General features: G+C 46.3%; 1 protein-coding gene across 2 annotated transcripts in view; it reads right to left on the reverse strand.

Annotated features, from left to right (window-relative positions):
• Positions 1–409: 409 nt before the first annotated feature.
• BPIFC (BPI fold containing family C) overlaps positions 410–21,265 on the reverse strand; it is a 51,688-nt gene continuing 30,832 nt past the window's right edge. For both annotated transcript variants that reach the window (XM_043519880.1, XM_043519885.1), the window contains 9 exons: positions 15,794–15,885; positions 10,293–10,466; positions 9,469–9,522; positions 8,138–8,308; positions 7,466–7,533; positions 5,809–5,851; positions 4,892–4,955; positions 2,992–3,068; positions 410–1,646 (listed from right to left, as the gene is read on the reverse strand). In XM_043519880.1, the coding sequence (XP_043375815.1) occupies positions 1,605–1,646; positions 2,992–3,068; positions 4,892–4,955; positions 5,809–5,851; positions 7,466–7,533; positions 8,138–8,308; positions 9,469–9,522; positions 10,293–10,466; positions 15,794–15,885 (785 nt within the window). In that variant the 3' untranslated portion in view covers positions 410–1,604. The remainder of the gene's footprint in view (positions 1,647–2,991; positions 3,069–4,891; positions 4,956–5,808; positions 5,852–7,465; positions 7,534–8,137; positions 8,309–9,468; positions 9,523–10,292; positions 10,467–15,793; positions 15,886–21,265) is intronic.

Here is a 21,265-nt window from a genome sequence, read left to right on the forward strand (position 1 = left end):
GGCGGCGCGTGGTAGGAGGGCGTTCCGCGCGCGCTGCCCCCTCACAGGGCAGGGGGGTTCTGCAGCCGCCGGGGCTCGGCAGGGAAGCTGGAGGCCGGGAACCCTGGCGTGGGATCTCCCGGGATTCAGCCCCAGGGAGGGGCAGTTTGCTTGTGTGGGCCACCCCTTGCTGGTCGGTAGGGACCGAGCTCCTACTGTCCCCTACAGCTTGCCCTGTCCCTCACACGAGCTCTGCAGCGCGATCAAGAGCGAGAGCCCCCGAAGCTGCTGCTCTCCCTGGGCCCCGCTTCTCCCCGCAGCCCCCTGCAATCTGCCTTGCTACCCAGCAGACACTGATAATGCAACCAATACATCAGCTGCTGGCTAGGGTGCCCCCACTGAATCACAGCTGGAGCAAAGTTTTCACCCGCCAAACATTTCCTGCTGAGAAATGGGGGTTTGTCAAACACAGGTCGGTGGTGGTTGTTTTTTTTCTGCTGGGAAATAGGGTGGGCAGGGCAAGTCTGATTTTTTTGGAAATGGGTCAAAATCAAATGAAAACATGTTTCATTTTTCAAAACCTTTTTTTTTTTTTAATTTCAAGTTTTTATTCCCCCTTCCCTTTCAACAGCCCCTTTTTGTCCCTGCAAGCTGAAGAGTGAAACTGCCAAGGGGAGCTAGGAACTCTTCCAGGTGGAATGAGGAGGTAGATATCACTAGGCGTAATTGAACGAATCATTAAAAAATTCTGCCTGAAGATTTCTGGAAAGTGAGATTGTGGAATAGTTTCTCAAGAAAAGTGGTTGTAGCTGCATTTCTTGGCACATCTAAAAGTTAGGGATACAGTACTAATGAAAGTGTAAAGAATAATTCTGTACTGTCAGGGCATGAACTAGACTCATGGGTCTTTTTCAGCTCAAAGTTCTGGAACTTCTTAGGTACCTGCTTATAACTACAAACACATCACGGTAGTCCCTGTCCTGAAATACCACTAAGAAGAGCCATGGCACTTTGTTCATCCCCCTGATCAAACTCGGAGGAAATCCTTTCACAAAGAACTCAGAAGATTTAAGTCCTCATAGGCACAAAGAGAGTTTTCAGCTTGAAGCACTTTTTGATAGCTCCCACTTCATATTAAACACAACAGATGCATTCCTTTGGAAGCAGAATAAGAAGTTTATGCTACAACAAGACCATTAGTAGAGCAGCTGATGATGATAGCTGTGTTTGCAGTTTGGTGGCATAGGTCCTTTTTTCTAAAGAATATTGAGCTTCCCAGGAAGTATATAAAAAAGGCTTTACTTAAAAAGAGAGACTTTAACCTTTAAAAACAGGAATTTTTGCAGCACCTACAAACTCCCGAACAACAAATGCATCCCCTACCTAACCACAAAAAACACATACTGCAATATGTTTTTACATGGTTTTCTGCTGGATACATGCTATAAATATTTCAGGGGTCAATTCCCTCTTTCTTTTTGGCTTTTTGCCCAAATCAGAGCAGAAATGAAGACTTTGCTCATTTGCAGAACTTTTAAGTTTAAAAACAAAAGGGACAGTATTCAGCCTTCAGGGTCATGTTGTTGGTTGGGAACTTCCTGATCATCCAAATGAGCTCTCCTTCCTTAGAGTTTGTAGTCAATGTCAGTGGAAATCAGCAGGTAACCCTGAGGAGAGAAGAACATTCACAAAAGTGCCTGAAATTATTGATAGTTAAGCATCTGAATTTTCTGTTTTAATTCAGTCCTGGGGATTAAGGGTGAGAATCTTTACTGAAGAGAACTGAGACTTACTAGTAGCAACCTCAAGAACTTCACAAAGGGACAGAGACTTCTACACACAGACCCATAAACTCCTCAGGGGTCTGCTGCTTTGCACCGCACTGCCAGCAGATGCTGCACCTAAAGCTCATGTAGCCAGCCATGAGAGTATCACTCCAGCTAACAGGGAACCTCCATTGACACACACATGGTGTAGTGATGCTTCAGTGCACCTCCCCACTCTTGGTACCAGTGTAGTGTGACTAGAGAGGAAAGGGTGTGAATGAGGCTTCCATGCACCTTATCATTAGCTGCTGCATTGGCCCTCTTGGGGCTGTTGGCAGCCGGTGCAAGATAGAGCAGCCTTCAGGTAGTTGTAGCTTCTATCAGGGGACTGGCTTGCCACAAAGCTCTCCGAGGTCTACGGAACACAACAGTGGCTTAAAACTATCTTTGCACTCCCTCTCGAGAGTTGTGCTTCAGCCCCTACCAAAGAACTGGGCACAGCGTTTGGATTATAAAATGACTGCAAAATTGGGAGATGATTGGAGCAATCTGATTGGCTCATTAATTTTCTACAAATTAATTTATTATTGATTCCTGTTTCTAGCAATGCCCTGTGCACCCAAATTAAGGGCTAAATTCTCATGCTGCATCAACATATGACTGCAGCAAGTGATGGTAGCAGAATATAGCCCTCTGTTTTTCCATATGATTATTATATCAGAAAGAACCATTGAGGCACAGGGTATATTTGAGAGATTTATGACCAGCTGGGACACATACCCATCGGAGCTCATTAATCCTCAGGAAATGCCCTGCATCTTTATCATTATTACTATTATTATATATGTAAAGCTCCGTTATTCACACTACACGAGGAAGGCCAAATTCTGTTTCATTTATGTTTGAGCAACCCTACTGAACTCAATGGGGTTGCACTAAGAAGATGGAAACTTGAATTTAACTTGGTGGGGCAAATTTAGACAAAGTGTAAAAAGGTGTGCAACTCCTTTGACTTCCAAGGGGTTGTTCTCACTTTCAGCACATTTGAATTTGACCCACTGAGTGCATTTGGCCACTGAATATCCGCACATTTGGCTCAGTTTTATTTTTTCCCTCAAAGAAAAAGAAATTTGAAACTTTTGTGGTATGAAATTCTCATCTTATACCAAGGATTTTTATTGTTTAATATGCTGACAATCTAGCAAAAGAGGAGTAACTCTCTTTAAGACGAAACCCAGTTTCTCACCTCATTAACTTTAACAACAGGCCTGAGGAGGGTAATTTGGTCCAGTTTAGGAAGAGGGAATCCCTTCTTCAGTTTAACTTAAAAAAAGACAAACAAAATATATATAATACTTAAAAATTATAACTTACACTTCTATAGCACCTTTCCAAGGATCTCAAGGTGTTTACAAACATGAATGAATTAATCCTCACAACACCCCTGGGTGGTAGGTATGATCCCCATTTACAAAGGGGCAAAGAGAGGTCAAGAACAGAAGAATGGCCATACTGGGTCAGACCAAAGGTCCATCTAGCTGAATATCCTGTCTTCCGACAGTGGCCAATATCAGGTGCTTCAAAGGGAATGAACAGAACAGGTAATCATCAAGTGATCCATGCCCCGTCGCCCATTCCCAGCTTCTGGCAAACAGGCTAGGGACACCATCCCTGCCCATCTTGGTTAATAGCCATTGATGGACCTATCCTCCATGAACTTATCTAGTTCTTTTTTGAATGCGCTCCCATTGCCTCAGCACTTTGCAGGAAGTGCTCAGCACATTAGCTCTCCTAAGTGTCCTATCCTAAGTCACCTAGAGTTAGTAGAGGAATTGTGAACACAGTCCTGTGCTCCAACCACTAGCAACACCCCCTCTCCTTTGCACTGTCCAAGAGGGGTGAAATACATCCTAGTGAAGAGGTCCATGGACCCCTATTTTGAGGGCTTAAATGGGACTAAAATGATGCATAGACTTTGTGCTGGTCCTCTGGATAGGGATTATTTTCACTCAGAATGACTGGCTACGTTAGCACACGGAGCAGTGACATGAATTTCCCCATAGAGCTCCTCCAGTGTGCCTCATCTGTTACTTGTAGAGACCACCTCTAGAGATAATAATAATATTGCTCCTTTTCAATCCAAGCAGCTAGTCAAAGTTTGGGATTCTGGAGATGTTCCAGTAGAGAGCAGAAATTCATGGTCGGTATTTCTTTGTACAGTCTTTGTAAATGAACAAAGTGCTGTGTCTCTGAATGCAGAAGGAAATAGCAGGAACCACTTTCTTTGTCTCACAGCATCAAGAGCATTCTTTTAATCCTGCACCTTTGACCCAAAAACCTCTTATAATGGATACTAAACTGTAGACAGGATCATAACACCTCCCAACTTTCTTCTAGGGTGTTTTTTCAGCTGCTCCTTCTGTCTGTCTGTCTTCTGTGTTTTGCTGAGTACTTTGTGTGTATGAGGGAGGGCAGAACCCGTTCACTCACTCAAAAACTCCTGGCCAGGTTCACAACCCTCTTTTGTCTTAGGTGATGAGTTTGTGATTAACTCATCCTGAGAGTTGCATTAATTGAAGGGTGCGTTCACACCCATCTAAAAGAGGTTGTGATCCAAGCAATCACCAGTATCTCTCAGCATAACAATAACAACACTCTTATATAGCATTTTTCATCCCTAGCACTCAAAGCACTTTACTAATGAAGTCAATATCATTACCCTCATTTTACAGATGGGGAAACTGAGGCAAAGAGGGGAGTGATTTACCCACGGTCACCCAGCAGGGCAGTGGCAGAGCTAAGAATAGAATCCAGGTCTCCTGAGTGCCAGTCCAGTTCCCTATAATTCAATTTCTATGCCCAGTCAGTCCTTGGTTTCTCTGATGAAACTTCAAGTTAGTGCCAGTTGTAGTGGTAGTTTGAGAATGTGTTTACTTGTCCCCTAGAAATTCGCTGATACCCCCAACCCATTTCACATAGGCTACCAGCTGATTGTAATGACATCTTGTCATTTCTCATCTGAGTTGATGTGAAATGGTCCCTAATGGTGAAAAGCCCTATATCACATTACCAATTTCTGGAGCCATGTAAGTGTTATTTTGTTAACAGAGATCAGGGCCATTAAAGGAACTTGCTACTATCCTTACCATTGGCTGCTGGGATTACTCCATTCCGTAAAACATAAGACAGGAAATTCTCCAAAAGTGAGACCTGCCATGGGGGAGAAAATGGATTTAGGGACCACTTCCTGATATCTATGAAGCTGCTCCATACTAAATCTTGGATGGAGTTTTAAGAAGAAAAGTCCTGCTCAGATGACCAGACCTCACTTGGGTAGACAAAACCACAAGTGACAACGACCTTTGGTTCTTGAGGTTTGGGGATGATGTAAAAGATACAGAACACGAGGATCTGGATCTCGTTACCATGCTTGCAATATTTTCATTTCAAATAATCAGTTTCATTTATTTGCGAGATAATTTATCTTTAACTGTACAGCAGTATCTGGGAGATTTTAATTCTCCTCTGCTCAGCTTCCTCGAGCTGATCACTTGTCCTCAAGATGAAACTGCTCTCTGCTCTCTCATTTCCCCTATTATGTGTTTCAGGTATTTGTGTCTAGTATTGGCTCCCATTCCCTAGCTTAATGATAAGAATCTGTGCTGAGTCCCTGCACACCACCACTGCCTTGCTGCCATTTAGGGCGCATGTTCTAACCTACAACATGCTGTTCCTTTTACTGCTGCATTGCAGATTACTGTTGTACGCTTCGTGGTCATGATTTTAGTGCCTCTCTGATGAAACATGATACACAAAGAAGAGAGATTGGAAAACATCTCATTTTTAGGAGCACGGAAGAGTTTCTGAGAAGAAGTACTGCAATAACTATATATACAGCAGAAAGGACAGACAGAGTTCCAGAAAGAGAGAAAAGAACTACCCAAGGATGAACTCTAATGATTTACAAATATGTGTAGGGAAATTCTGCTCCTTACTCTTCAGACTGATATTTTCCCTGAGATTCTTGGCTCTTGTTTCCTGGACACTGAAACCATCAACTTACCTCAAAGAACCCAGCCCTGGAGTCGGCCAGGAAGAGCTGGAATCTGAAAGGAAAGTAGAAAAGAGGAGTCATTATAAAGGACAAAGGCACATTGTTTTAGTCATGTATAGTCACCCTCAGTGACTTCAGGTCCTATGATATGCCCATGACAAGACACGTCTTTATGGCAATGTGTCCTACATGCTACCTTCCACAGAAAAGAGCAGGAGTGTATCTGTAAGGCATTGCCTGGAATGTGCACAGAAGGGTGGCCTCGGAGAAGTTTATCCAGGATTGTGAGTGCACTTCTTCCTCTATGTTTAGATGTGTACGTCTCACTGATTCATTCATTTAACTGCACCAGGTCAAGCACCAAAGATCCCCTTTCTCTCAGATCCTACTGAGAAAAATATGCTACAGGAGCTAGGAGGTGAAATTCCACTTGGAGAATGTTACTGATGGTGATGACTTAGCTGAAAAACGTTAGAAGCTCAGTTCAGTTTGCAAGATTTCTGAGGTTCACCCACTGCAACCTTCCTCCCTGTAAACCATTCTGAGGACTTCCTAATCACACCCTCCTCATTAAGTTCCTGACACCCCACTACTCTCCTTAGGAACTCCCTCCTGAGAGTCTCTGGAGTTTGGACATCTCTAATTCTTCTTGCCTGTTACGGTCTTCCTAGACATGGTTCTTGTGAGCTCGGTTTCCCATCACCCTACCTCATAATCCAATGGGTGCTTGGCATTCAGAGTCTGATCCTGTTAAGTGGGAGGAGCCGACCTTCACCCACGCTTTTAGACACACATATTTGAAAATCTGGATTCTATATTTTTTTTAATTAAAAGTAAAATTCTATAGGAAATGTCATGACCTCAGATGACAGCTTTCTGACCAGCTGGGAGTCATAATGCCAACACTTGAAATCACCACTCTAGCACATAGACCAGCCCCAATTCTTTCCTGTGTTCTGGCCCCTTTGCCCTGCTCTGGTTGCACAAAAGGACTGGAAAGCAGCTGGATCAGGCCAGTTGAGGATCCTGCCTCACCATGTGGGGGAGCTCTCGGTGATGCAGAATCATCATACTAGGCTCCTGTGCTACCCTCCTATCCAGTCCTGGCAGATGGGGCATGCCAGGAGTGGGGAAGATGTGTGACTGGGGCACAATGGGCACCAGCTATCCCCAGCTGGCAGACAGTCCCTGGGAGGCTGTTGACAGCTAGCATAAGTTAGAGCAATGCCATGGCTGGTCTAACCTATGCTGGGACTGGTGCAGAATGACCAAGCAAATCAGGGAATCATAATTGGCTTCCCTGATGACCCCTGCCTTTCTCTGGTGATGAGTTGATCTAAGCATAGGAGAGAATCTGGGTCAAAGATTTTAGACTAACAAATCCAATACAGTTTCCTTTACTAAGCCCGCTATAGAAAAGTACAGAATGAAGCAACAGAAGAAGATTCAGTGATCCCAAAATATGGTTGTCTTTCATCCACATGATTTGGGCAATGTAGCCAAAAGCATCTCAGGGTTCCTACCCTTGTGAGAAAGAAATTAAATTGCATTGGCTCCCTTTTCCTCATGCTGGACTAACTGCACAGGTAGGCTGACACAATAAGGCTGTTGTGTTTTAATACTGGGATCACCTGAATGGCCTCAGGTCAAGCTGTCCTGTGTTTACCTGTTCAGACATAATGAGCCAATCAGCTTCTGTTCAAATATAGTCAGACTGACACTGGTGTTTGCTATCTGCAGGAGAGAAGAGTCTTGAGTTACTGTATCCATATAGAATGGGTCCTTTCTTAGATTCAGACACAAATATAGTCTCCTTGTATCATTTAAAATGCAACAGTTCCACCTTCTTTGATAAATACTGAAGCTGTCTCATGCAGTGCTACTTTTTGCCTGATTTGGGGTTTGTGTACAATTCAGCCTTGATTATCTCAATGTCACTGGCAATATTAAAAGTATGGACAACTGAGATTTTCATTAATCAAAGACATTTTCAATGTAATGAAGAGATGTCAGGGGACATGACCCATTGCTGTATAACTGGGAATTCTAGAGAATTAAGCTTCAGATAACTGAAGTAGTAATATATCTGGGTTTTTATTCCTCTTTAAGAAAACTCATCTCCCAATAGCAATACCCTACAGGCCAGATTGTGCCCCCAAACTTTTGTGTTCAACCCCTGGCTGAAGTTAATGGAATTTGCTTATTTAAGGGCAAAATTTTCCCTATGTGTTGCAGGTACTGACCTCTAGGACCTTCAAATGCCTTGGTTTCTGGCAGTGCAGAACAAACTTATTTTAACTCCTAGATGAAATGTAATCCTCTGGTCCATGGTACTTACTATGTTCACTGTAAACATGGATTGGGTGGTTGAGTCTGGCAGGACAGCAAGAACCTCCATGGAGGCACAGATCTCTAGAGTAAAGCTGTCTATCTGTAAACTGATCACAGGTGCAGCAGTAGCCCTCAGGTTCAACATTGCGGGGCGTGCCTCTATGTAATACTGGGCAATCTGTAGGGTTTCAAGGCAAAGAAGGAGAGTCTGAAAGTAGTTTTATATAGAACAAATCTGAATAGTGAAACTTATCATTCATTAAAATAGTTATTTTGAGAGGGTTCCTGAAGATCAAACTTTAGACAAGGTGTTAACAAGATGGTAGAATCCTTACGGCAACAGGAATAGGAATGTCTCCTGTGATGATGTCCTGATCATCTTGGTCATATCAGGAATGTGGAGGAAAGTCACCTCCATTACCAGAAGACCCATTCCCTTCAATAGATGAGCAATTTCCAGAGGATTAAATTCTAGTTTGTGAACATGTCTGAGAAAAAGGAAACATGAATATGGCACTCAAACAAGCCAACAAAGAGGCTGAGGAGCCAACGTATCACCAGTAGAGTGCATGGTGCTTTGCAGATAAATATGATTATGAGGAATTTTGGCTTAGGAGCTTGGCTACTGCATTTAATATGGGGAAAAAAAACTATTGTCATCCTGGAAATAGACAGGAACACTTAACCCCTAGAGTGCTGAGATTGTTTAGACTCATGCTCAGCATTTGGCACTAGTTCTTATATTCATTTTCAGTTCCTCAGTTTGTCTCTCCAGCCCAGCAGGATCCCAAGCTGCATCCTCACTGCCCTCTCCACTCCTGCTCTATTCATCTTCCTCATATAAACTAAATGAGACCCCACCATCTCTCTTGTTCTTCTGTAGACCACATGCAAATGATAGAAGTTGGCACCTTCCTCACACAGGCAGAAAGCCCCGGCTTCCTTCCTGCCTACCTGCCAGCTCTGTTTCCCAACATGCAGCCACTTTGCTCCTCACCGCTATATCAGCTGCTGATGCACGCTGCTCAGCTGCTGATGCACGCTCTCTCTCACCTGTTGGTCCATCAGAAGTCAGCAGCCAGGTGACCCAAGTAATGCAAATTTGGTCAGGAGAAAGGGGTTCTTAGCAGAGATGTTGTGGGGCCAGTTAGGACTCACTCAAGGCAAGAGTCGTGACCTGGACCTGCCTCCCTGCCACTGTACATCTTCCCCTTCTCCAATACAGTGACACACAGTGGCTCCACCAAACCGTTGGAGATTAACCAGTACTCAGATGACACCCACACTGGGACTAGCTAGGGTGGTTTCTTAAGGGTTCACAGAACTAAAGATACCCACCTCAGGAATGATGCTACCAAAGGTCTCTGTTGTTACATTAAAATAACTGGAGAGCTGCAAAACAAATGAAAGAAATTATTCCATCCTGTGTGAGCTTCATGTCTAGGTTTTCTTTAAATTTGCTATTTATTGTCATTTTAATGACCTAGTGCCTTTGAACCTTGGGAAAATTCCTAGGGGGAGTCCTAGAGCACTGAGTCAAATTCTCACTAATGTGCCCAAAAGAAACCCCCCCCGCATATTGGAGAAACAAAGATTAAAACTTTCTGCAGAAATACAGGTGCAATATTCTGCTCACATTTGGGCCCATAGCCACCTGTTGCTGGGATATATAGAATCCATTGGAGACAGGTCTCAAAGCTCTGCTTGGCCTCCCAGCTACAGGCAAAACTACTATGCTTTGTGACATCTGCTCAGCCCACAGGTAGAGCCAGTTCAGTTCCAGGGATCCCTCCTAGTAGTGAGTCAGCAAAGGCCCCTCAGAAAGCTGCCAGTAAGGCAGCAGAGTCCCCAGCATGAATTTCCTTGTCCTTTTCAGAGGAGCATATGGTTCAGATCTGTGACATATCACTTTTGAAGGTAAACTGTGCCTATTTTGTACCTTTTTCAGTGGCACCTCTGAATTTGGCCTCAGAAATCTAGATACTACATAATGGCAAAATAAAGAATGAGTATTAGAGATCATGATCACACTCTGATAACTATATGGCTTGGTTAACCACTGAGCCTGTAACTGCACTGCAAATGAGTTTATATAAAATCCCCTTCTCTGAAGGACCATACCTGGAACACTTTTAATCCCTTCATCTGCAAGTGCCACTCACCTCTTCTACAATGGTGATGTTGAAGGCCCCTGCTGTGTAATAAGCCAGTGAGGCAGACTTAAAGAAATACTCAGAGATGCCGAAGTAAAGCATGGAATCATTTTTGTCTGGGAGAATGAAGGGAGCTTGTACAAAGGCAAGGTCAGTCCAATTTCCAACTGGATAGATTGTGCCCTGCAAAATATTATTGTCATTTATAAAATCAGGGCCTGTCAAAAACTCTGAATGCATTTTACAATGGTGGATCTTACAGGGCCCTCCACGGAGAATGCTCTTGGCCTGATTTTCAAAGATGCCAAGCACCCACTTAAGACACCAGAGGCTACGCAGGGGTCAGGACTCTAGAAAATGAGGCAACTTATTCTGTGCCTAAATATTGATTTTTTAAATTTTTTTTTTAAAAAATCTTGACCCTTGCCTCCGTCCCCAGGAATTCAAATCTGAGAACTGTCATCAAGAGCTATCTAGTGATGTCATCTGCTAGGATAGTGCATAAGGCGAGGTGTGATCTCTAAGGCGGGGTGGGGAACCTTTTTTCTATCAGGGGCCATTGCCCACAGAAAGAATCAGTGGTGGGCAACACACAGTCCCGCAATGGCGGGGGGAGTGGCAGAGGCCCAGGGCTTCCCCCAGGCTCTGGGGTGGGGCCAGAAATGAGTGATTGTGGGTATGGGAGGGGGCTCCAGGCTGGGGCAGGGGGTTGGGGTGCGGGAGGGGATCAAGGCTCCAGCTGGTGGTGTGGGCTCTGGGGTGGGGTTGGGGATAAGGGGTTTGGGGTTCAGGAGGGGGCTCTGGGTTGGGGCCAAGCGGTTCGAGTGCGGGAGGAGGCTCAAGGCTGGGGCAAAGGTTGGGGTGCGGAAGGAGGTTCAGGGTGCAGGATCTGGGGGGAGTTGGGGTATGGGAGAGGGCTCAGGGCTGGGGCAAGGGGATGCAGGTGGAGATCTGAGTCTGGGAGGGAGTTAGGGTGCGGGAGGAGGTTCCAACCTGGGGTGGGGGTTCGCGGTGTGGGCTCCGGCCGGGCGTTGCTTAACTCAGGCAGCCGGCTCCCGGTCAGCAGTGCAACGGGGCTAAGGCAAGCTCCCTGCCTGCCCTGGCTCCGTGCTGCTCTTGGAAATAACCACCGTGTCCAGCTCCTAGGTGGAGGGGCCAGGGGGCTCTGCATGGTGTGTGCTGCCTGCGCCCGCAGATCCCATCGGCTGCAGTTCCCAGCCAATGGGAGTGCGGAGCTGGCGCTGGGGGCAGTGCGCAGAGCTTCCCTGATCGCCCCTGCTCCTAGAGGCCTTAGGGACATGCCAGGCGATTCTGGGAGCTAGAGCCAACCCTAGCTTCTCCCTGTAGCGGGGCGAGCCAGCGCTCGTGGCTCCAGCCCTGCATGGGGATGATGAGGCTCAGGGCTTCCGGCCCGCAGCACATAGACTTGCCGCAGCCGGCTGGATCCAGCCTATAGGTTCCCCAGTCCTGCTCTAAGGGCTTGTCCAGAAGGAGACTAAAGGCCTGGTCTACACTACTGGGTTGGGTCGAATTTAGCCACGTTAGGTCAATTTAAAAATGACTGTGTCCACATGACCAACCCCGTTCCGTCGACCTAAAGGGCTCTTAAAATCGACTTCTGTACTCCTCCCCAACGAGGGGTGTAGCGCTAAAATTGACCTTGCTGGGTCGAATTTGGGGTAATGCGGACGCAAATCAATGGTATTGGCCTCCAGGAGCTATTCCAGAGTGCTCCATTGTGGCCACTTTGGACAGCACTTTGAACTCTGATGCTCTAGCCATGTACACAGGAAAAGCCCTGGGAACTTTTGAATTTCATTTCCTGCTTGGTCAGCGTGGCAAACTCAGCAGCACTTGCGACCATGCAGTCCCCCCAGAATCGTAGAGCGTAGAATATTTCTACACTCCCCCTATCCTTTCAGTCCCTGAGGTTATCGCAGATTAAAAGGTGAAAAAAATGCACTCGCGATGACATGTTTTCTGAGCTCATGCAGTCCTCCCGCACTGATGGGGCACAGCTTAATGCACGGAGGCATTCAGTGGCAGAGGCCAGGAAAGAATTAAGTGAGCGCAAAGAGTGGAGGCAGGACGCAATGCTGAGGCTAATGGGGGAGCAAAGATGCCACAAGTACTCCTTTTCTTTTTGCGAATACAGACTAACACGGCTGCTACTCTGAAACCTGGGACATGATGAAGCGTCTGTTGGAGCTGCAGGAAAGTCAACAAGAGCACAGACTCCCGCTGCATCTACTGTATAATCGCCTACTCTCCTCCCCACGTTCCATAGCCTCCTCACCCAGATGCCCAAGAATGTGGGAGGTGGGGGAGGGAGAGGCTCCGGGCACCCAGCCACTTCACTCCAGAGAATGGTCCAAGCAATCAGAAGGCTGTCATTCAAACAGTTTGATTTTTATAGTGTGGCTACAATAAGCAATGTGGCCTTGTGCTTCCCTCCTCCCCAACTTCACCCAGGCTACCTTGTCTGTTTTCTCAATTTTTTTTTTAAATGAATAAAGAAAGAATGCATGGTTTCAAAACAATAGTTACTTATTTCGAAGCGGGGAAGGTGGTTGGCTTACAGGGAATTAAAATCAACAAAGTGGGTGGGTTTGCATCAAGGAGAAACACACACAACTGTCACACCAAAACCTGGCCAGTCATAAAACTGGTTTTCAAAGCCTCTCTGATGTGCAGTGTGCCCTGCTGTGCTCTTCTAATCGTCCTGGTGTCTGGTTGCTCAAAATCGGACGCCAGGCAATTTGCCTCAACCTCCCACCCCACCATAAATGTCTCCCCCTTACGCTCACAGATATTATGGAGCACACAGCAAGCAGCAATAACAATGTTGGGAATGTTGGTTGCGCTGAGGTCTGACCTAGTCAGCAAACAGGACCAGCGAGCTTTTAAACATCCACAGGCACATTCTACCACCATTCTGCACTTGCTCAGCCTATAGTTGAACTGCTCCTTACTACTGTCCAGGCTTCATGAGCCATGGGAGCAAGGGATAGGGTAGGGTAGGTGCGACTGTGCAATGCTGCCAGCTGGGAGAGCAGCCTGAGGCAGAAGCCTCCAGCTCGCATGACATTCCAGGCAGGACTGAATCTCCGTGAGATGAAACTTAAAAAAGAAAATGACCTGGAGTCTCTGGCTCCCATTTGGTGCTCTAAGAGGAGAATAGCCATGTCTGTCCAGGCACCCTGATCGACCTCACCGAGGTCTGCCAGGAGCACTCAGGAGAGGTACGATGGCTATCAGTCCTACTGCACCGTCTGCCACAAAGGCAAGGAGCTGCTGCTGTGTAGCAATGCAGTACCGCGTCTGCCAGCAGCACCAAGGAGACGTACGGTGACAGTGAGTGAGCGGGCTCCATGCTTGCAGTGGTATGGCGTCTGCACAGGTAACCCAGGAAAAAAGGCACGAACCGATTGTCTGCTGTTGCTTTCATGGAGGGAGGGAGGGAGGGATGGGGGCCTGATGACATGTACCCAAAACCACCCACAACAATGTTTTTGCCCCAACGGGCATTGGGAGCTTAACCCAGAATTCCAATAGGCAGCAGAGACTGTGGGAACTGTTGGATAGCTACCCACAGTTCACCGCTCTGTAAGTCTATGCTAGCCACGGTAGTGAGGGTGCACTCCACCGACTTAATGCACTTAGTTTGGACATATGCAATCGACTGTATAAAATTGGTTTCTAAAAATCGACTTCTATAAAATCGACCTAATTTCGTAGTTTAGACATACCCTTAGTGAGTGGCAAGCTGGGGTCTAGATCTATAAGCATGCTATTCTATCATGCACTAATTGAGTGTGCGGACCCTACTATCATGCACTAAAAGTTCTCTAGTGCTCATTGACCTACTAGGTCAAAGCTGCTAGAGCCTGAACCATACAGGGCTTTATAGATCAAAATCAACACCTTGAAATGCAGCCAGAAACAAATTGGTAGCCAGTGCAGGCCAGGGAGCACAGGTGATGTAGAAAGAAAAAGTAATATAGGAAAAGCCAAATATACTTGAAGTAACTATTGCACTAACTACAACATTAAGCAGGGGAGAAACAGTAAAGGTTTTAAGCTCTGAAGTGCTGAATATTTCTGAAACTACAATATTTTAAAGAAAAAAAACCCTCTGTATGTTTTTACAAAACAAAACAAAATTTAAAATGGATTTTTTAAATAGTGAAAATACTCAGGATGTTAAAAATCCAAACTATGTATCCATGTAGTAAAACTTAATTGTTTTTACACTTCACATAGCATGACAAGAAAATCTTACTACTCAGAACCACACCTAAGCAGGATGCATCACGTTTCCCTCATGTTTCCCTTAGTTGAAGGAATCTCTCAGGGTCTTGAGTCTTAGGCTTTGTCTACACTGGCACTTCGTCAGCAAAACTTTGTCATTCAGGGGTGTTAAATAAAACACACCGCCGAATGACAAAAAGTTTTACTGACAAAAAGCACCGGTATGACCAGCACTTTGCCGGTAGGAGTGCTCTCCTGCCAACAAAGCTGCCGCCGCTCATGGGGGGTGGAAGTTTTTTTGTCAGCAGGAGAGCTCTCTCCTGCTGACAAACAGTATGCATCCGATGAAGTGAGCTGTAGCTCATGAAAGCTTCTGGTCAAATAAATTTGTTAGTCTCCAAAATGCCACAAGTCTTCTTTTCTTTTTGCGAATACAGACTAACATGGCTGCTACTCTGAAAGCAGCTACACTGTGTGCCTTTTAGCGGCATGGCTGTAGCGGCACAGCCATGTCACTAAAAGCCTCATAGTGTTGCCATAGCCTCAGCAGCGCTCTTCAGACTTGACTTGCTCTTGTTCAAGAGCGCTCTCTCTCTGTCTACTCCATGGATTTGTTGCTTAATCTTGGCTCCTAAAATGTACACTCTCTCCCCCTCTCTCGTTCCAGGGTCCTGATCTTCTAATTCATACAATGCCCATTGAAATCAATGGACAGGATAATCAGGCCCCAGAAATCTACTTCCCTCTCTTCTCCTAGGGTTGATTACACACTGTGTTTTCCCTCTTTTCCTTTCTCTCTTTTTCCTTTTAACCTGCTCAATCTTCTTTTACTGCTCTCTACTTGCTATGGGAAATTGACCAACAGAATCAAAATGACCAGTTCTGTTAATTTATTTAACAACCATGTCATGTTTCTACAACAGAATTGTTGGAAAAAACAAACCAAATGAGATATTGCTTTGTGTGATGAGTCTCTCATCAGATTCAGGTCATAATGTTGAAGCAAAACCAAACATCTGTTGTCTCTTGTCTTGGATTGTAATCTCTTTTGGGCAGGAACTGTCTTTTTGTTCTGTGTTTGTACAGTGCCTGGTGCAGCGGGGTATTGGGCCATAACTGGGGCTCCTAAGTGCTATGGTAATACATATAAACAATAATAATAATAATTAATAATAAATAATAACCATGCCAATCTAACAAAGGATAAGAAGTCTATCAAAAGAGCACAGTTCTAGACAACTAGCATTAAAGTCAATTACCTTTAAGTCCAAATCAATGTAGGATTGGAAGACTCCTGGAGAGTTAGCTAGGGAGTAGTCTATTTGGGCAAAGGCATCGATCTGGGTTGGGACTGTAAAGATGGTAGAAAAAACAAAACAGCTATTAAGTATAACACAGCCGGTAATGTTTAATTAAGAGTGAATGCAGTTCTTGGACGAGAAAATGCTCAAAACAAGAAGGGAGGAAAAAATCAAAACAAATGTTTGTGGTTAAGAACTCAAGGTGTTCTCTTTTGAAACCTCACTGACCAACAATGATTAGATGACCTCCTGAGGTCCCTTCCAACCCTGGTATTCTATGATTTCTTGACATTGTAGATCACTTCTGAGCGCATCCTATGGGTCTGTAACTTGCAATTGATTTCAATTGAAGTTCTGTGCTTACAGAGAGGGAAGAATGGACCCTTAAAATATTGTGGCAAGGAACGGGCAAGTACTACGCCTTTTGGGCTCAACCCTGCAAAGTGCTGGGTATCTCCTTCAAGATACAGAATGCCCTCAACTCTCCCAGTCTTCAGGGATAATTGATGACATACAGCACCTCCCAGGAAGCAATCAGCACCTTGCAGGTTTAGGCCATTATAGATGAAGGCCAAATTTTCAAAGATACATAGGCATCTAAAGAAGCAGATAGGGACTAATGGGATTTTCTAAGGTCTGGTCTACAGTACGCTGTTATTTTGGAATTAGCCGAATTACCTTGAAATAAAACTGGTTCTGTCCACACGACCAAACCAGTTTTTTCGATTTAAAGGGCTCTTTTCTCTGATTTCTATACTCCACCTTGGCAAGTGGAGTAGTGCTAAAATTGAGATTGCAGTTCCGGGTTACAGGTACTGTGGACGCAATTCAACGATATTGGCCTCCGGGAGCTATCCCAGAATGCTCCCTGTGACCGCTTTGGATAACACTCTGAACTCCAATGCACGAGCCAGGTAGGCAGTAAAAACCCCGGGAACTTTTGAATTTCCTGTTTGGTCACCATCAGCACAGGAGACCATCAGCACAGTAAACCATCACAGGCGACCATGCAGAGTCCACCATCTCAAGAGACCACGCAGTCCCGGATTCTCAGACGAGCTTCAGCATGGTCCGAACGGGAGGTACTGGATCTCACTGCATGTTGGGGAGACGAATCTGTTATGGCAGAACTATGTTCCAAAAAAAGGAACGCAAATACATATGCTAAAGTCTCCAGGGCCATGATGGAAAGAAGCTACTCCAGGGACACAGAACAGTGACATACAAAAATCAAGGAGCTCAGGCAAGCGTACCAAAAAGTAAGGGAGGCGAACGGCTGCTCTGGGTCAGAGCCCCATACATGCCGCTTCTACTGTGAGCTGCAGGCAATTATGGGGGGTGATGACACCACTACCCCACCACTGTCCGTAGACACCTGCGGGGGGGGGGGGTAGCACAGAGCGAGGAGGATGAGTTTTTGGAGGACGAAGAGGAGGAAGAGGAGGAGGAGGACAGTGCACAGGCAGCAAGTGGGGAATCTGTTTTCTCCCCTAGCCAGGAACTATTCTTAACGCTGGAGCCAATAGCCTTCCCCTACTCCCAAAGCATGCTCCCGGACCACGACCCTGGAGAAGGCACTTCTGGTGAGTGAGAGCTTGATCGGAGCCACGCGGTGGGGGAGTGGGGAGAAACCCAGCCGTGCTGGGCTGTTCGCGTTTAGTTTAAAGGGCTCATCCCTGCTCAGAGCCTCATCAGAGTCCCGAGGTGTGTGTGTGTGGGGGCGGAGGGGGGAGCGAGGGTGTTGTATGAAGCGGTCATCCCAGATTGCCTGCAGGCTGCCTGCAAGCTGAACTCTGTTGCCTGGCCGCTGCCTGCAAGCTGAATTCTGTTGCCTAGCCGCATGTGATGGCTTACTCACACCAAAGTGGCAGACACTTCAGTACAGAAGGCAAAATGAGACCTTGTACAGAAAGAATATGTGCTGTGTACTATGAATTGCCTGTTTCACTGAGAAACAGCGTCCCCTTTGTTCTCTAAAATGTATCTTTTAAAATACTACCCTCCTTTTTTCTCCTCCTGCAGCAGGTGCAAATGTTTCAATGCAGCCCCTATCTACTCTGTCCCAGAGGCTGGTCCAGATTAGAAAGCGGAAAAAACGAACTAGGGATGACATGTTTGCCGAGCTCATGCAGTCCTCCCACACTGATAGGGCCCAGTTGAATGCGTGGAGGCAAACAACTGCGGAGTCACGTAAAGCGTTACATGAATACGAAGAGAGGAGGGACGTACGCAATGAGAGCAGGCAGGATGCTATGGTCAAGCTCATAGGGGAGCAAACTGACATGCTTCGCTGTATTGTGGATCTAATGCGGGAAAGGCAGCAAGACCACAGACTGCCGCTGCAGCCCCTGAATAACCGCCCTCCGTCCTCCCCAAGTTCCATAGCCTCCTCACCCCGACGCCCAAGAACACCGGGGGGGGAGAGGGGGGCTACAAGGACCCACATAATCAACCCCAGAGGATTGCACAAGCAGCAGAAAGCTGGCATATCCTAAATTTTGATTTGGTTTCTGGACTTGTCCTTTCCCTCCTCCTCCACCCCCCTAAACCCAACCCTCCCCCCCCATCTAGCTTCTGATTTCTCTCAATGTTTTGTGCAACAGATAATAAAGAACGGTTTTTAAACAATTGTGACTTTATTTCCTTTAATATATATATTTAGGGGGCGAGTAATTTTAAGAGAAACAAACACAACTCTCACACCGTACCCTGGCCAGTCATGAAACTGGCTTTCAAAGCTTCTCTGATGTGCAGCATGCCCTGCTGTGCTCTTCTAATCGCCCTGTTGTTTGGCTGTGCGAAACTGGCTGCCAGGTGAGTTGCCTCAACCTCCCACCCCATCATAAACGTCTCCCCCTTACTCTCACAGATATTGTGGAGCACAAAACAAGCAGCAATTACAATTGGAATATTGGTTGTGCTGAGATCTAATCGAGTCAGTAAACTGCGCCAGCACGCTTTCAAACATCCAAAGGCACATTCTACCACCATTCGGCACTTGCTCAGCCTATAGTTGAACTGCTCCTTACTACTGTCCAGGGTGCCTGTGTACGGCTTCATGAGCCATGGCATTAAGTGGTAGGCTGGGTCCCCGAGGATAACTATAGGCATTTCAACATCCCCAACAGTAACTTTCTGGTCTGGGAAGTAAGTCCCTTCCTGCAGCTGTTCAAACAGACCAGAGTTCCTGAAGATGCGAGTGTCATGCACCTTTCCCGGCCATCCCACATTGATGTCGGTGAAATGTCCCTTGTGATACACCAGTGCTTGCAGCACCATGGACAAGTATCCCTTGCGGTTTATGTACTGGCCACCCCAGTGTTCCGGGGCCAAGATAGGGATATGCGTTCCGTCTATCGCCCCGCCACAGTTAGCGAACCCCAGCGCATTAAAGCCATCCACAATGGTCTGCACATTTCCCAAAGTCACTACCCTTGATAGCAGCTGGTCAATGATTGCATTGGCTACTTGCAGCACAGCAGCCCCCATAGTAGATTTGCCCATTCCAAACTGATTCCTGACTGACCGGTAGCTGTCGGGCATTGCAAGCTTCCACAGGGCTATGGCCACTCGCTTCTCAACTGTGAGGGCTGCTCTCATTTTGGTGTCTTTGCTCTTCAGGGCAGGGGACAGCAAGTCACAAAGTTCCATGAAAGTGGCCCTACACATATGGAAGTTTCTCAGCCACTGGGAATCATCCCATACCTGCAACACTATGCGGTCCCACCCGTCTGTGCTTGTTTTCCAGGCCCAGAATCGGCATTCCACAGCATGAACCTGGCCCAACGCCACCATGATCTCCCAATCGCCACATGCTGTGCTTCTAGGAACAGTCTGTGTCCATGTCTTCATCAGTATAGTAATCGCACTGTTGTCGCTTCCTCGGCCGGCTTTGCAGGTACTGCACATACTGCTGGATAATGCGCGAGGTATTTACAATGGTCAAAACTGCAGCAGAGATCTGATCGGGCTCCATGACTATGGTGCCTGCACGGGTAATCCTGGAAAAAGGGCGCAAAATGTAGGAGAGCAGAGTGGCAGCGAAAGCTGTGCTTTTTGGTTCACGGTAGCCAAACAACGGCTGAAAATGGTTGTCTTCTGTGGCCTTCACGCAGGTGGGAGCCCAGGACAGATAACATGGAGAAGCTCGGAAGTGTGGCTATAGTGGAAGAGCAGAGTTGGCGGCGGAAGCTGTGCTGCTCGGTTCACGATGGCAGAGCACAGTTGAGTTGGAGAGGTGGATTCACAGTAGCAGGAGAGCAGCGGTGCACCGTCTGCTGAAAGCAGTATGGTGTCTGCACGCCAAAAAGGTGCAAAATGATTGTCTGCCGTAGCTTTCTGACAACGCACAACCAGAAACACCCGCAAGAATGTTTTTGCCCCATCATGCACTGGGAGCTTAACCCAGAATTCCAATGGGCGGTGGGGACTGCGGGAACTGTGGGATAGTTACCCACAGTGCACCACTCCGACATTCAATGCTAGCCTTGGAACTGTGGACGCAATCTGCTGAATTCATGTGATTTAGTGTGGATGCAGAAGACAGAATGTATAAAATAGCTTCCGAAAATTCGAACAGAATAATTTCGAAATAATTTCGTACTGTAGACATACCCTAAGGCACCTAAGCAACAGGTAAGATGCCTAACTCCCATTGATTTCAGTGTACAATCCCTTTGACCTTCTCTATGGTGTGTTTAGCTCCATATTGGATTGAAATTCCATCATAGTGGTACAAGACTGATAGAAAATCATATCTGGAGTATGCTCATTGAAATAGAATAGCTTTAAACAATAGACTGATGCCCAAACAGGAGAACTGGTTTATTGGGAGAGAAGTCACTTGGCAATGCAGTCACCTGCCAGGGGTCTCTGATTGGCTGGGGATGCTGATCCAGGAGACCCCTAACAAAGGGACTGGAAGGTTATAAAATACAGTAGCTAATCTATTCAGAGTTCTCCCTGGCCATTTTTCCTGAGCTCAAGCTGAGAGGAGCTGCATGTAGCAGGCTGATGAGAAAAGTGGAAACCCACCTTCCTGAACACAGATGGGCCTTCAAGGGTTCCCAAGGGAAGGGAGAGCGGGAAGGGAGAGCTAGCAAGTGGAAAGCATTTAGGATATTTGTTGCTTTATAAATGATCTGTACTCTCTTGGGCTTTATCTGTTACATAAAAGAGCAATGTGTAGGGTGTTTCTGTGTGTGTTCTATGCATCACAACTGCCATGTGTCTCCTGAAAGGATAAACTATAACCCAGCAGGCTCACACCTTTTGATGGAGTTCTGGGAGAGGGTGTGTTTAAACTATTGAGGTATCTTGGAGCATCAGTGCTGGTTCTGGGTGTCTAAAAGGCTCCATTGCCAGTAGCAGGCTGAGAGTCAGTGCCCAAGAAATGTGCCAGAGAAGCCCAGGGAGAAAACAGTGCTGCAG

The sequence above is a fragment of the Dermochelys coriacea genome, chromosome 1, assembly GCF_009764565.3.
Source record: "Dermochelys coriacea isolate rDerCor1 chromosome 1, rDerCor1.pri.v4, whole genome shotgun sequence".
Classification (NCBI taxonomy): domain Eukaryota; kingdom Metazoa; phylum Chordata; order Testudines; family Dermochelyidae; genus Dermochelys; species Dermochelys coriacea.